Source organism: Sinocyclocheilus grahami, unplaced genomic scaffold, assembly GCF_001515645.1.
Source record: "Sinocyclocheilus grahami isolate Dianchi unplaced genomic scaffold, SAMN03320097.WGS_v1.1 scaffold142.1, whole genome shotgun sequence".
Taxonomy (NCBI): domain Eukaryota; kingdom Metazoa; phylum Chordata; class Actinopteri; order Cypriniformes; family Cyprinidae; genus Sinocyclocheilus; species Sinocyclocheilus grahami.
The window spans coordinates 1,311,979-1,324,591 of record NW_015505321.1 but is presented as its reverse complement, the minus strand read 5'-3'; the positions used below and the strand labels follow the sequence as shown (position 1 = coordinate 1,324,591).

Sequence of the window (12,613 nt, the reverse complement as noted above, 5' to 3'; positions counted from 1 at the left end):
GGCGCGTTTCCATTACAGATTTGCGCAAAACTTTGGCGATATTTTCTGAATGTCGATAAAAAAAGTATTGCGAAATGACGGCGTTTCCATTAACCAATGTTATGCAACTAAAACGTAACCTTTTGCCTCTCGCGATAAGTCATGGCAATGGATTTTGGAGGGATTTTGGCTATATTTATTCAAAGGAGGCTTATGCGTGTATCTTTACAGAAGCAGCAAAGAGAGCCGCTTCAGAAACGTGCGTGGCTCGGCTGGAATAAACCATAGACTGTATAAAAACATAAACACAAGCATTGAGTGGCCGTAATCAGCTTCAGTGACCGTATCAGAGCCACACTGCACCGCAGATGTAAATTGTCTAAGTATTAATAGTAGGGAAAGCCCCTTATACTGGAGCGCGGCCACTTATGAAGTGTTTCTTGGAGGTTATAGTACGTTGAAGAATGATCATATGACTTTTTACATACGCCATGTGACCTGTAAATGCGAAAAAGCCGTTTCCATTGCAGATTTGCGAATTAATCCTTTTTCGCATTGCCTGAAAAACCACCTCATGCAAGCGTAAAAACTTTTTTGCGATATATGGGAGTTTTTGCGAAATTGACGCGTTTCCATTAGGCGTATTTTCAATTCGCAATTTCAATTTGCGCAATTTGAAGGGTAGTGGAAACACACCTAGTGAGACAGTAGTAGTAATTAGTAGTGATAAAATCTGAGTTAAGAGGCATTCTTACATTCGAACAAAGAGTGACTGTTTGGGCCCCAGTCCAGGAGATGAATACTTCTCGACCAGAGCCAGCGTGCTGAAGCCAAACTTGTGTATGGGCTCGTTGGAGTCCAGCGGAGGGAAATCTGTGTCCACCTCCCCGTCATCTTCAGCGATGTGGAGGAAGTAAGTGTTGACGTTTTCACTGTGGAGTAAGAAAGTAGAAAAACGAGAGAGATCAAACTCAAAGAGTGCTGCTGTCAATGAAAGCATGTTTGGTATTTCAATAAGGCAAAATCCTGTTTTCCTATTAGTTTGTTCTATTTTTAAGCAACTAAGCATTTTAAAGGCTTGACAGTGCAAGCGCTTCACTTGCATTCACGACAAAAACAGATGTGCACAAACTGTAAACATATTTATGAGCACGTGCGAATAAAAAAAGTCCTGATAGTCCTTAGAAAATTCAGTTATGAAATTCAAGGTCATAAAATTTCTTAAATATCTTGATATAACAAACATCTTAATTATCATTTTAAGAAGTTTTATATTTGTGTATGAAAAAACAGGAATCGCATTACAGCTTAATTACTATGTGATTATTAAACTTCAAAAGGCTATAATTTCATAAAATAAAATAGAGCTGCAAATAGAGCACGTGTTCTTACTTGCTGTTCAGGCTCAGACTTTCAGAGAATTTTCGCAATCAATGAATACCAAGCATTTATGCAAATGATTGCTTGCAACAACTACTGCTGAAGAATTATGACAGTGTTTTCTTTATGGCGTTTATATTATAATATGTTGTAGATGGTTTAAGAGTGCATATTATTTCTCCCTCACCTTTTGAATGAGCAGCTGGCAATAGTAAAGCACAGACATTACAAAATAAGAGTCCATGTGTACCTCAGGCTTGTTTATAATTAAAAGTCTATAATATATTAAATTAAAAGTGTATAATATACAGTGCATAGGCATATAAATAATTACATAATTATAAAAAAAATTTGAAACCAGAAATATTTTATAACGTTGTACTTATTTTGTATTGTAATAAATTTAATAATTTTTCTTGTAAATGTCTTCTTGTATACCTTTAAGAAAAAAAATTAAAATTTTAACTTGCATTGCGCCTGTTGCATTGCATTTTTTTTCCGATTATTTAAGTAACAACTATAATGTCTTACATTTCATTGTAATTAATTTCATTCTTTCTAAAATAACTTCTGACCATTAAATCAAAACTATTTGATTTAAACTTAAGTTTTGTAAGCCAAGACTGTGATGTGCTATGTTTATGTAGTATGTCGTTATTAAGTTAAGAAGAAACATCTTTCGTTTGTGTCTGTGCAGAAGTGGTTCTGAAGAACTCTTTTTGGTGATAAAGGCCAACATCGCTCTCCCGACCCTAGACAAGAACAACAGAAACATCAAACAAAAGCACCCAGACACAATTTATGAGTCAGGGCATTTAAATGGGGGCTATTCATTGAGGGGCAAAAACATTGAGGGCTTGCTGGGATGTAGCCTAGCACAGAATGAGCATGCATCAAAACAGAAGCACTGGGACGAGTTAACTTCATTGGTTTCATGGTAAAACCTTTTGTTGTATGATTATATATAGTGTAAGCTGGCTGTATTCCAGATCACTTTTGCCCAGGGCTTTGTTTTATATCATAATGGATCCAGACTGATCCATCAGAAATACAAAACTAACAGCAGCCTATTCCACAATTCATTCAATGCAGACATGGTAAGCTTTTGTCTTTATGATATAGTTTTCATCCCTCGAGGGCAGTGCCTGCTCTGGTGTTTTTGTGCTGGGACGATAGCGTTTTAATTTGCTCTGACACTCTGTCGAAATCCAGGCCTGAGCTGTAAAGACTAACTGTCATAGTGTTAATCAGACCCATGATCCTGCTCGGGCAGCCTGAGGAGATAACAGCAGACTCAGAGAAAGTCCTGGACCTAAAGTACCACAAAGCTTCAGTAACACGCACTCCTTCAACATCACCTTCAAATTCTGGGCCATCCAAGACAACAAACGACTCTTAAATATATAAGATCCTTGTATATCTTGTCTCAAAAGACTTTCTGTCTGGTTCTTAAAGCCTACCCTATTTGATGCGCAAATTTCTAAGGCCTCTTAATTACCCACATGATCAAAATATGTTTATATGCATTTAATGTAAGTAGTTCGCTATACTGATACAAAGATCTAACTGATTTACATTACAAGCTATACGAATTTCAACTTACTATTTGGAAATATAAATATTAGGTTAATGGTGCTTTAAGCAACCAAACAACTAAACAAACCTAATTCAATAGTCATTACAATATTCTTTTCATACAATTAATAGAGAATGCATTACACATTTTTATTAATAATAATAAGTTAATTTATAAAACAATTTTAACAATTTACAACAAAACACTGCATTTTGTGTCAAATAAGGTGCTGCACAACAGAACTATAATAGTAATATATTGCTGTCATAATTTCTTCAAGTTAAACCAAACTTTTATTTCGGCGGTTTGTCATGAAGACTTTGGAGTTGCAGTGTATTTGATGACAAATTGAGTCATGTTTTTTTGACTAACTATGACTAACTTATTTTTCTGGATTCTGTTGTTTTTATGATTTAACACAAATGTATCACCAAAAAAGTGGTATTTATGAAACTAATTCATAAAACATTTTTAACAATTTACAAATAAATAAATAAATAAAAGCTGCATTTTTGTCAAATAAGGTGCTGCACAACAGAACTATAATATATTACTGTCATAATTTCTTCAAGTTAACCCAAACTTTTATTTTGGCAGTTTGTCATGAAATCCTTTGATTTGCAGTAAGTTTGAGTCGTGTTTTCTGACCAACAAATTTTTTCTGGATTGTGTGTTTTATGATTTAATACAAATTTATCATCAAAATTGTCTCTAATGAAATAAATTCTTAAACTTTAACAACTTAATAAATATTTTTAAATGTAATCAAAAGAAAACAATGTAGTGCTTCACAACAAAATTATACAGTATACTATAGTATAGTGTACAAATAAAAACACTGATGGACAAATTAACTTCCTTAAAATTATTATTATAATATATATTACTACTTTAGGAAGTACATTTTAGCATACAATAATAATAATTTCTATAAATAAAACCAAGCCTTTGAGTGTGTATTTTTTACGAGAATTCAAGCCATGTGTTTTTCCAACCCAATTTACACCTATATTAAGCACAGTCCACTTGTGACTGTACATCTGGATGATAATACCAGATGTCACTGACTACTCAGATGTCAAACTACTCAAAACCTGGATCGGCAGAACCGTAGGAGAGAGGGAGATGGGAAATTGTTGGCTTGCCCTGACAGCGATCTAAACGTCCTGAAAGAATCGTCTCTGAATTCAAGAGGGGCGTCCCCTTTACCTTGATCCTCACTCAAAAGCAGCTTTCAGATGGCCTCCAGAAATGGCCAGAGCCGTACGGAGTTAGCCGAATCATTTAAACCCCACGCAATTCCTGTATCTCTTCCTTGCTACAGCCTGACCCTCCTCCAGGGGGAAAAGACTCATTGCTATGCCAATCAGGTCTCACATCAACCACCAAGACTGTCTGTGTGAGGCACCACGCTGCCCAAGAGGAAATCTTGCTTTTTTTCTGGTCTCCTCTCCAATTTAATGGTCACCCTCTCCTCAATCTGACCGAAGTATAAATCTTCATATTGTACCACATACCAGGGAGAAAATTCCTGCGCTATTCGGTCAGCAAACCTCGGAGACGTACTGAATGTGGAGATGAGAAAGAAACCCAGGGGAATCCCTGCCTTCGCTGGGAAAGGTCAAGACTGGCATTAGCAGCAGAGGTAGATGGGAAAGGAATATAAATGCCTCTGGGAAGGATCATTACTTGGAGGGTAGCACTTTCCAAGCAGGTTGATAACAAACATATTTTATTTATGGCACCCCTAAACAAATATCCACTAAGCGGGGACCAACGGTTCAAGCATTTCACTCACATTTGCAACTAAAAATAGATGCATGCAAACTGTAAAATGTATTTAGGATACATGTGTGGATAAAAAGTAGGTTCCCACGAGTCCTTAAAGTCTTTTTTTCCCACTTTTAAGGTAATGGCATAACAGAAGTCTTATTTATCATTTTAAGAAGTCCTAAATTTGGAACTGGAAATCTAGAATTGCGATATGGCATAATGCAGTGTTATTTTTAATTTTTTTAGAATATATTTTAAATTACGTTCATTTTCATATTTTTTGTTTTAACATTAATTTTAAAGTATTGTGCATTTTTGTGATTTTTTTAAAAATGAGCCTGTATAGTTGTTGCCTTTGCAAGTAGCTGAAATAAATTAAGTTTACATTTTTATATTTTAGTTAACATTTATTTTAGTTCAAGTAACGCACATTTTTTTAATTTGTATTAATTTTAGCTAACCATAATAGCCGTATGATAATTAAACTTCAAAAGGCGATGATTTAATGAAATAAATGTGAACGCTGTATATTTCAATGTAAAAATGCAGCACTGTTGCACGTTATAGTCGCAGATTCACATCAGTTGGCAATTAATGAATAACGTGCATTTATGCCAGGCGACTGCTTATGTTCTACTGTTAATGAATTACATCTGTTTACTTTGTGGTGTTTATTTTGAAATATGTTTTAGATGGCTGTAAGAATGTATATTTTTCCCCCGCATCTGTTGGAACTAGCAGCTGAATGTAGCAAAGACATTTCAAAATAAGAGTCTGTGTATTTCAGGCTTTTCTGTAATTAAAAGTCCTGCATTATGCATAAAACATTTTTCTGTTTACACAATAAACCACATCTGGCACTTAATTCAACAATTAAAATATAAATAGTTCCATAATGATTAAATAAATAAAGTTTGATATATAAATATCCAGAAACTTAAATGTCTTCTAGTTTCCATTTATTACTGTTAAAAAAATATATATATATTTTCACTATGTCCCTAAAGTTCTTTATGCGCTCCTAAATTTTTCAAATTAGAAGTGTCTAGCCATGCACTGAGCTTAAAGCTGCAGTCCGTAAATTTTGCCTCTTTGTTGCCATCTCTGTTTGAAAACCTGGAATTGTAGCTGTGTGCGGAATTATCTAGCTTGTGTGGGTTGAGTCGGCACAGCTCCAGCGCGGATGAATCTAATGTTCTGAAGAGTATGTGTGGCAGTCAGTCACCGCACCAGTGTGGATATTTACTGTACTTCGCAATCACAGATTCTAGCCTACGTCTTGGAATATATGACCCAAATAAGAATTTTATTTTCACCGTATATTGCCATCTGAACAAGTAAGTAACAAGTCTGCCACGTTTGTTCTGACCAACTGAAGAAAAAAGCATTACCATAAATCTCACTACCAACGGTGATTAAATCTAAAGATCGGTTAGCTCATATCACATCAAACCGTTCAAATTATTATTATTGTTATACTTTATTCTCAAATGATTAATGTTAACAGCATCAGCATTGGTGACTATGAGTATAGTGTGTATTAGCGTGTAGATTTCAATTTCTGCACAGTCTAATCTAATTGTCATACACGAATTTGATATTAAGAAATTCTTTTAACCCAAAAAGCAAATTATGCTCCCTTCGAACTGGTTTTCTTTAAAATACAAATCTTTGTAATCCCAGGCTATCTGTAATCAGAAGCACATTTATAACTGGAATATAATTTAATTTCATTCACGTGTTTCATAAACACATAATCCTTTAAAGATTACAATCCAAAACCATTTACAAACCATTTAATTATTCTGGCTGCTGTGAGAAAAGGATATAAACGATCGGCCACCTGCAGGATCCTCACATGCGATAGCCTAGTAGCACATAATCCTTTATGGATTACAATCCGCCATCAAATTTATGCATTTAATTATTCTGGCTGCTGTGAGAAAAGGCTATAAACAATCAGCCACCTGCAGGATCCTCACATGGATAGCCTAGTAGCCGGGACAACTTCTTTATGTTTACAGACGTAACGTAATGGCGCAGTGCCATGCTCAAATTTCCTGCGAAAACCTACCCGTACCACTCAAATTAGAAAACATTATTATAAGATAACCGTTGTGAATCGGGCTAAAGTAAGATGATAGTTTTGAACACTGGCTGGTTATGTACTTGTTCAAATATTGATAATTTTTAACCAAAAAAAGATACGGACTGCAGCTTTAACACTTCATGCACTAGAACATGTGGAGATATCAAATTCTTATATAGGATCCATGTGTAAAAACTTTTTTCTACTAACGTGAGCTTGGGTTCGCGGCCCTCACAGGTGTACTGCCAGCAGATGAGCCCGATAAGATCGTGGACCCGAGCGTTAGCCATCGTGACCACCATCATGGGGTGAAGCTTTTCTTGGGTCGACTGCATTGAGAGGTAGACGTCAATTTTTTTGGTTGCCGTTGTACCAACATGGCCCTGAAACAGAAAAGTTAAGGAAACGTTTCTATAAGCAATTAAATTGAGCCTTGTTGCGTACGCAGTAGACACGGGTTTGAATCGTTTTTTTTTTTTTTTTTTTTTTTTTTTTTTTTTTTTTAAATGAACAGAATCTGAAATATTTATTATAAATAATAGGGCTATTGCTAATATCACTAATATCACAACATTAAAATAACTGGGATGTATTTAAGATTTTATTGGAAGTATACAGCTGTAAGTGATGCACAATGACAAACTACACCTAAAATCTCTAAATTGTCAAAAAATGAAGATGGCAATCTTTCTCTTTTCTGCGAAGGTGTTATAGCCTGGAGCTGATCCTAATGCAAGGAGAAAGGAGAGAAACCTGCATGACACCAGGCGTTTCTGTTCTGCGTTTAAGAAAAAGCTTGCTTAAAGGGTGATGAAAACACTCTGTAAGCCATCCCAAAAATGTTTAATTAAATTCTGTCTGTTAATGGTGAATTCTTTGGTGAATTCACTTTCAAGGCATCGCGAGTTCACGTTTTACTGCAGAAGCCGACAAGCGCCCTTGTTGTTTTTGAACAGCAGCCGATAAGTCCATTTTAGCGAATCAGCGCGCTGTATTCAACTCTGTAAGCCATCCCAAAAATGTTTAATTAAATTCTGTCTGTTAATGGTGAGGTCTGAAAATTGAGTATGGAAGTGATTTCTTAACCATGTTAATTTTTTTAATCATGCAAGAGAGGAAGGGTTCAGTGCTCCATGATGACCAACTAATAATGATCAGGATTACTATAGTTAACTAAACTGGAAACAATAACCATATAAAAAAGTACAAATACAAAAATTATAAAATTACAAATAAAATTTTATATATTTAAAAAATAATTTAACTTGCACAAAAAATAACATACAAATGAGTAAACACTGTACAGACATATATAAAAATGATTAAACTACTAAAAATGCCAAAAACACACAACAAAATTACTATAGCTAAAAATGGAATATATGAAGAGTTCATTTGCAAAGACCGATAAACGCCACTTTAAAAAAAAAATGCATTATTCTCCACATAGAGCGCGATCTGAACCCTAAACACGTTTTGTCAAAAAAGCCGGTTTTGTCCACTTTCAAGGCATCGCGAGTTCACGTTTTACTGCAGAAGCCGACAAGCACCCTTGTTGTTTTTGAACAGAAGCCGATAAGTCCATTTTAGCGAATCAGCGCGCTGTATTCAAGTCAGGTGACAAGGCTACTTTCACTTTGAAAAGACGTGCTAGCTGAGAGGAGTTTCGTCAAAGCTGACTTAAAGTGATCGAGGATGGATCATTGAGACGAACTTGATGAAGCTGTGATATCTTCTTCAGGGCAAAAAAGGAAAATAAAATCTGAAACGTTTTCACGGAACCTTGCAAAAGCAGCGCGTTACAATGGAGAGGGAAAAGCTCTGTGTATTGCGTGTAATCACATCCATACAGTTTATGATCACAACAACAACAACGTTTGTCAGGCATCTACATTGTCATCTGAGGAGATTAGAAAGATTAAACCAGTGTTTCTTTAAACTCTAAAACATGAAATGTGGAGTTACCTGCTTTTGTCAAAAAACGTTAAAAAAAATAAATAAATACATACTTTCAATGAACTTTAATTTTGTAAATTACCTGTATTTGTTTAAGTTATTATTACTTAATCAAAACAACCCAACTGCAGATCACAACAACAACAACGTTTGTCAGGCATCTACATTGTCATCTGCGGAGATTAGAAAGATTAAACCAGTGTTTCTTTAAACTCTAAAACATGAAATGTGGAGTTACCTGCTTTTGCCAAAAAACATTAAAAAAAAATAAAAATACATACTTTCAATGAATTTTAATTTTGTAAATTACCTGTATTTGTTTAAGTTATTATTACTTAATCAAAACAACCCAACTGCAGTTTGATTGATATTACTTGGAATGCGCAATAAAAAAAAAGTGATTTCTGAAAGAAAAAAAAAGGTTATCGTTATCGATTTTTGAAAAATGAACTCCTGATATATAAAAAAAAGATTATTTTAGCTAACTAGCCAAATTATATAGCACAAATGGAGGTAAATGGATGCTTGTATTTTATTTCTTTAGAATAAGGGACAGGGACACTTATTAAGAAAGTCAATTTTGATCTCATGTTGACTTTGAAAAACCTCAGTATTTAAAGAAGAAAAAAAAGGTTATTGGTTATCGATTTTTGCAAATGAACTCCTGATATATAAAAAAAGATTATTTTGGCTAACTAGCCTTATTATATAGCACAAATGGAGGTAAATGGATGCTTGTATTTTATTTCTTTAGAATAAGGGACAGGGACACTTATTAAGAAAGTCAATTTTGATCTCATGTTGACTTTGAAAAACCTCAGTATTTAAAGAAATCCAGCGTGTAATTTTAGATGAAAAGTGCTTAGTGTGGACACAAAAGCGCTCACCTTGCCATCAAATTTGGAGTACTCGTTGAAGGGGTTGTTGAGCTGCTGAGGACACTGTTCTAGCCGCAGCGAGAGTGTGGATTTACTGCCTGTGCTCCGGGGCCTGTCCTTAAAGTCCTTCTTTTCAAAAAGTGAGCTCAAGTCGTCTGCTACAAAAATCAAGACAGAAGAACAACATATTCAGAGGACAAGCAATAAAGACCAGAAAATGAATGCAAACTTCTCTTTTGAGCACTGCTACTGTACCTGATTGAGACGAGCTTCTCTCTTTCCACTGGATGTTTTTGCACTTGATCTGGTTCTGTCGTTCTTTCCTCAGTCGCTCCAATCTTTGAGCTTTAAATGAAAAGACTTTCATCTGTTAACATTGTCAGTGGTGTGACCATTACACTTCAAAGCGGGCAATGAAAAATATTTCATGCATATTATGACAAATATAAGGGCTGAATTCACCTGGTGAAAAAAATATACAAGGGGTTTTGATACATTTTAAGTGATGATACATTTTTGATTAAAAATGCAGGTTATTGCTAGATTATTTAAATTATTATTATTAATATTATTGATTATTTAAATATTCAATCACCTGTCATCTAACAAATCAATGTCAAACTTGATCCACTATTACACTAATCTTGGTTTTCTTCATCAATAATCAGCCAAAAAAGTGTTTGGATGGATCTCACAAATAAGTGATCAGGTAGATATTTTTCATGAAAAATTTTTTTTTTTTAAATTGTGACATTATTTAAGACAATTAAACACATTTCCCCCTCAAAAAACCTCATTCTCATTACTGTAACGTAGAAAAGCTGCTAATCCTGTCTCAATCATTGTTTTTTTAAATTAAAATCAGCATGAATTCAATGTACGTCAGCAAATCTAATTTAATATTATATCACTATGTTTCCCCATTACAGTAATGAGAATTTTTTAATGTCATGAAAATGTCACAAAGAAAAAAAATGAAAATGAATGGAATTAAAACACTCTATATTGCGACTATTACGAATATTCCAGAATGTCTACACAGAAGTACAAGACATTTTCCATTTACTTCATGAGGTCTACAGCTGATCTACATAGTATTTTATTTTCCAAACACTTAAAAATGCATTTTAAACAATATGCATAAGCCTAAATGCAGTTCGTAGACTATAAAAGAATGCATATTGCTCATTATGCATTTTTTTGTGTCTGGAACATATTTAAACTAGTCCAATTTGTACACTTAAAACACTTAAAAGAATCGGCCAGAGAGCACTTGGCTGGTATTTTGAGAGTACAAATATGCAGCACTTGAAGTGTGTATGCAAATGTAATCCCCTTTAATTGCAGGGCAAAAGTTTCTCTTAAAGGGTTTTTCTCTTATACTCAAGTCAAAAGTGTTTTGTTGATTCTGGAACTTCAGCCTGAGTGGTCTGGGACATTCCACATGAAGGTTTTTTTTTTTTGCATGCATGCATGCATGCATATATGATATGATATAGTAACCACAAAGCATGAAAAAATGTACTCTATTTTGTAAACACTCCATGCATTCTCAAATGTGCCATACTGCAATTCATAATGCAACATTAGACATCTGAAGTAGCTCATACATAGATCTTTTCTATTTCACAATGTATATGTTAGACTATTGCTTGCCTAACAGGAGTTTTGAAGTTTTACAATATTGAACACTGTTATTAGACAGAATTGTTATTTACTTTTTTTTATTATATTATTTGCGTTTAACTTTATATTATAGCTACCAGACATCCCATTTTGGTGGCTGCATCAAAAGTGAATATCAAATAAAAGTAAAGTGTATACTTTATTGTTTCAAATCACTTTTGTGAAAATAAAAGGTGAAAATGTGGATGAAATGTTCCATAGTCATTCAGCGTAACATATATATTACTGTAAAATGAAACAACATACTTATTCTGACAAAAAGTGATTGTTCTAAATGTATCATTTCAATTTATATTTTAAATTATATTTTCTAGATTTTATTATATTTTTTACACCTAAATTATGCATATTAGTACCTTAAAGATACCTATTAACACCCAAAATGTACATATTAGCCACATATCGGCCCATATTTTTTCTTGATTCAATCAGTATTCCTAACCGTGCGTTCACACCGCCACCATCGAGAGCATCAAAGTGGCCGGAAGTCATTCATTTTCAATGTGAGCCGGCGTCGAGCAGCGGTGCGGTGCGGCACGACTTGGACGTTGAGGCCGTTGAGGAGAGTTGAAATCAGGTCAACTTTATGGTAATGAGCTATGACGCGGTTTGGCAGCAACCAGTCGGAACGTAGTAGTCCACCGCTTGAGAGGATTCCAGAGAATGCAGTCCTGTAAACTTTCGTTCCGACCACATTAGTTCCCCAAGCAAAATGGAGGAGAGGTTGATTATTGCTGTGGCGGGTTTCCCAATCATCTACGACGTGTCCCTGTTTGCGTACAGGGACATAAATAAAAAAAGATTATGCGTGGACCAAGGTGTCTGAGATTGTTGGTGTTCCTGGTGAGTTGCTGATGTGCATTAACGTTATAGGAATAATAATCTAATGATATAATAAATAATAGTATAATAGTCCCAGTTCACTTTTAAACCTTTAAATCAATTTTCCTGATTATACTTACATTAAGTAATGTTTATACCTGATTATACTTAAGTAACATTTTCAATGCAGGACTTTTACTTGTATCAGAGTATTTTTACAGTGTGGTCTTAGTGCTTTATACATTATTAGGTAAAGGATCTTCGTCCACAACAATATTTAATGAGGTTAACTTATAACGTTACCCTCCTTGTGGTCAGCCTGCACAAGATCAACAAGCTTGTTTGCTTTGCGACCCCTTTAAATACAAGATAAGCATTCGATCTACATCAGAGCATCCACGAATCTTTCTACAGCGTTGTTGGCAGGGCGGCCAGAGCGATTTTTGACGCTCTCGACGGCGGCGGTGTGAACGC

The 12,613-nt window shown here is 34.7% G+C and overlaps 1 protein-coding gene across 1 annotated transcript in view; it reads right to left on the bottom strand.

Moving 5' to 3' along the window:
- The window catches only part of LOC107591490 (target of rapamycin complex 2 subunit MAPKAP1-like), a 30,381-nt gene that overhangs the window by 17,457 nt on the left and 311 nt on the right, over positions 1–12,613 (bottom strand). The window contains exons 2-5 of the mRNA XM_016280647.1: positions 9,887–9,976; positions 9,641–9,789; positions 7,008–7,180; positions 735–911 (exon numbers count right to left, since the gene is read on the bottom strand). Coding sequence (XP_016136133.1) covers positions 735–911; positions 7,008–7,180; positions 9,641–9,789; positions 9,887–9,976 — 589 coding nt within the window. The remainder of the gene's footprint in view (positions 1–734; positions 912–7,007; positions 7,181–9,640; positions 9,790–9,886; positions 9,977–12,613) is intronic.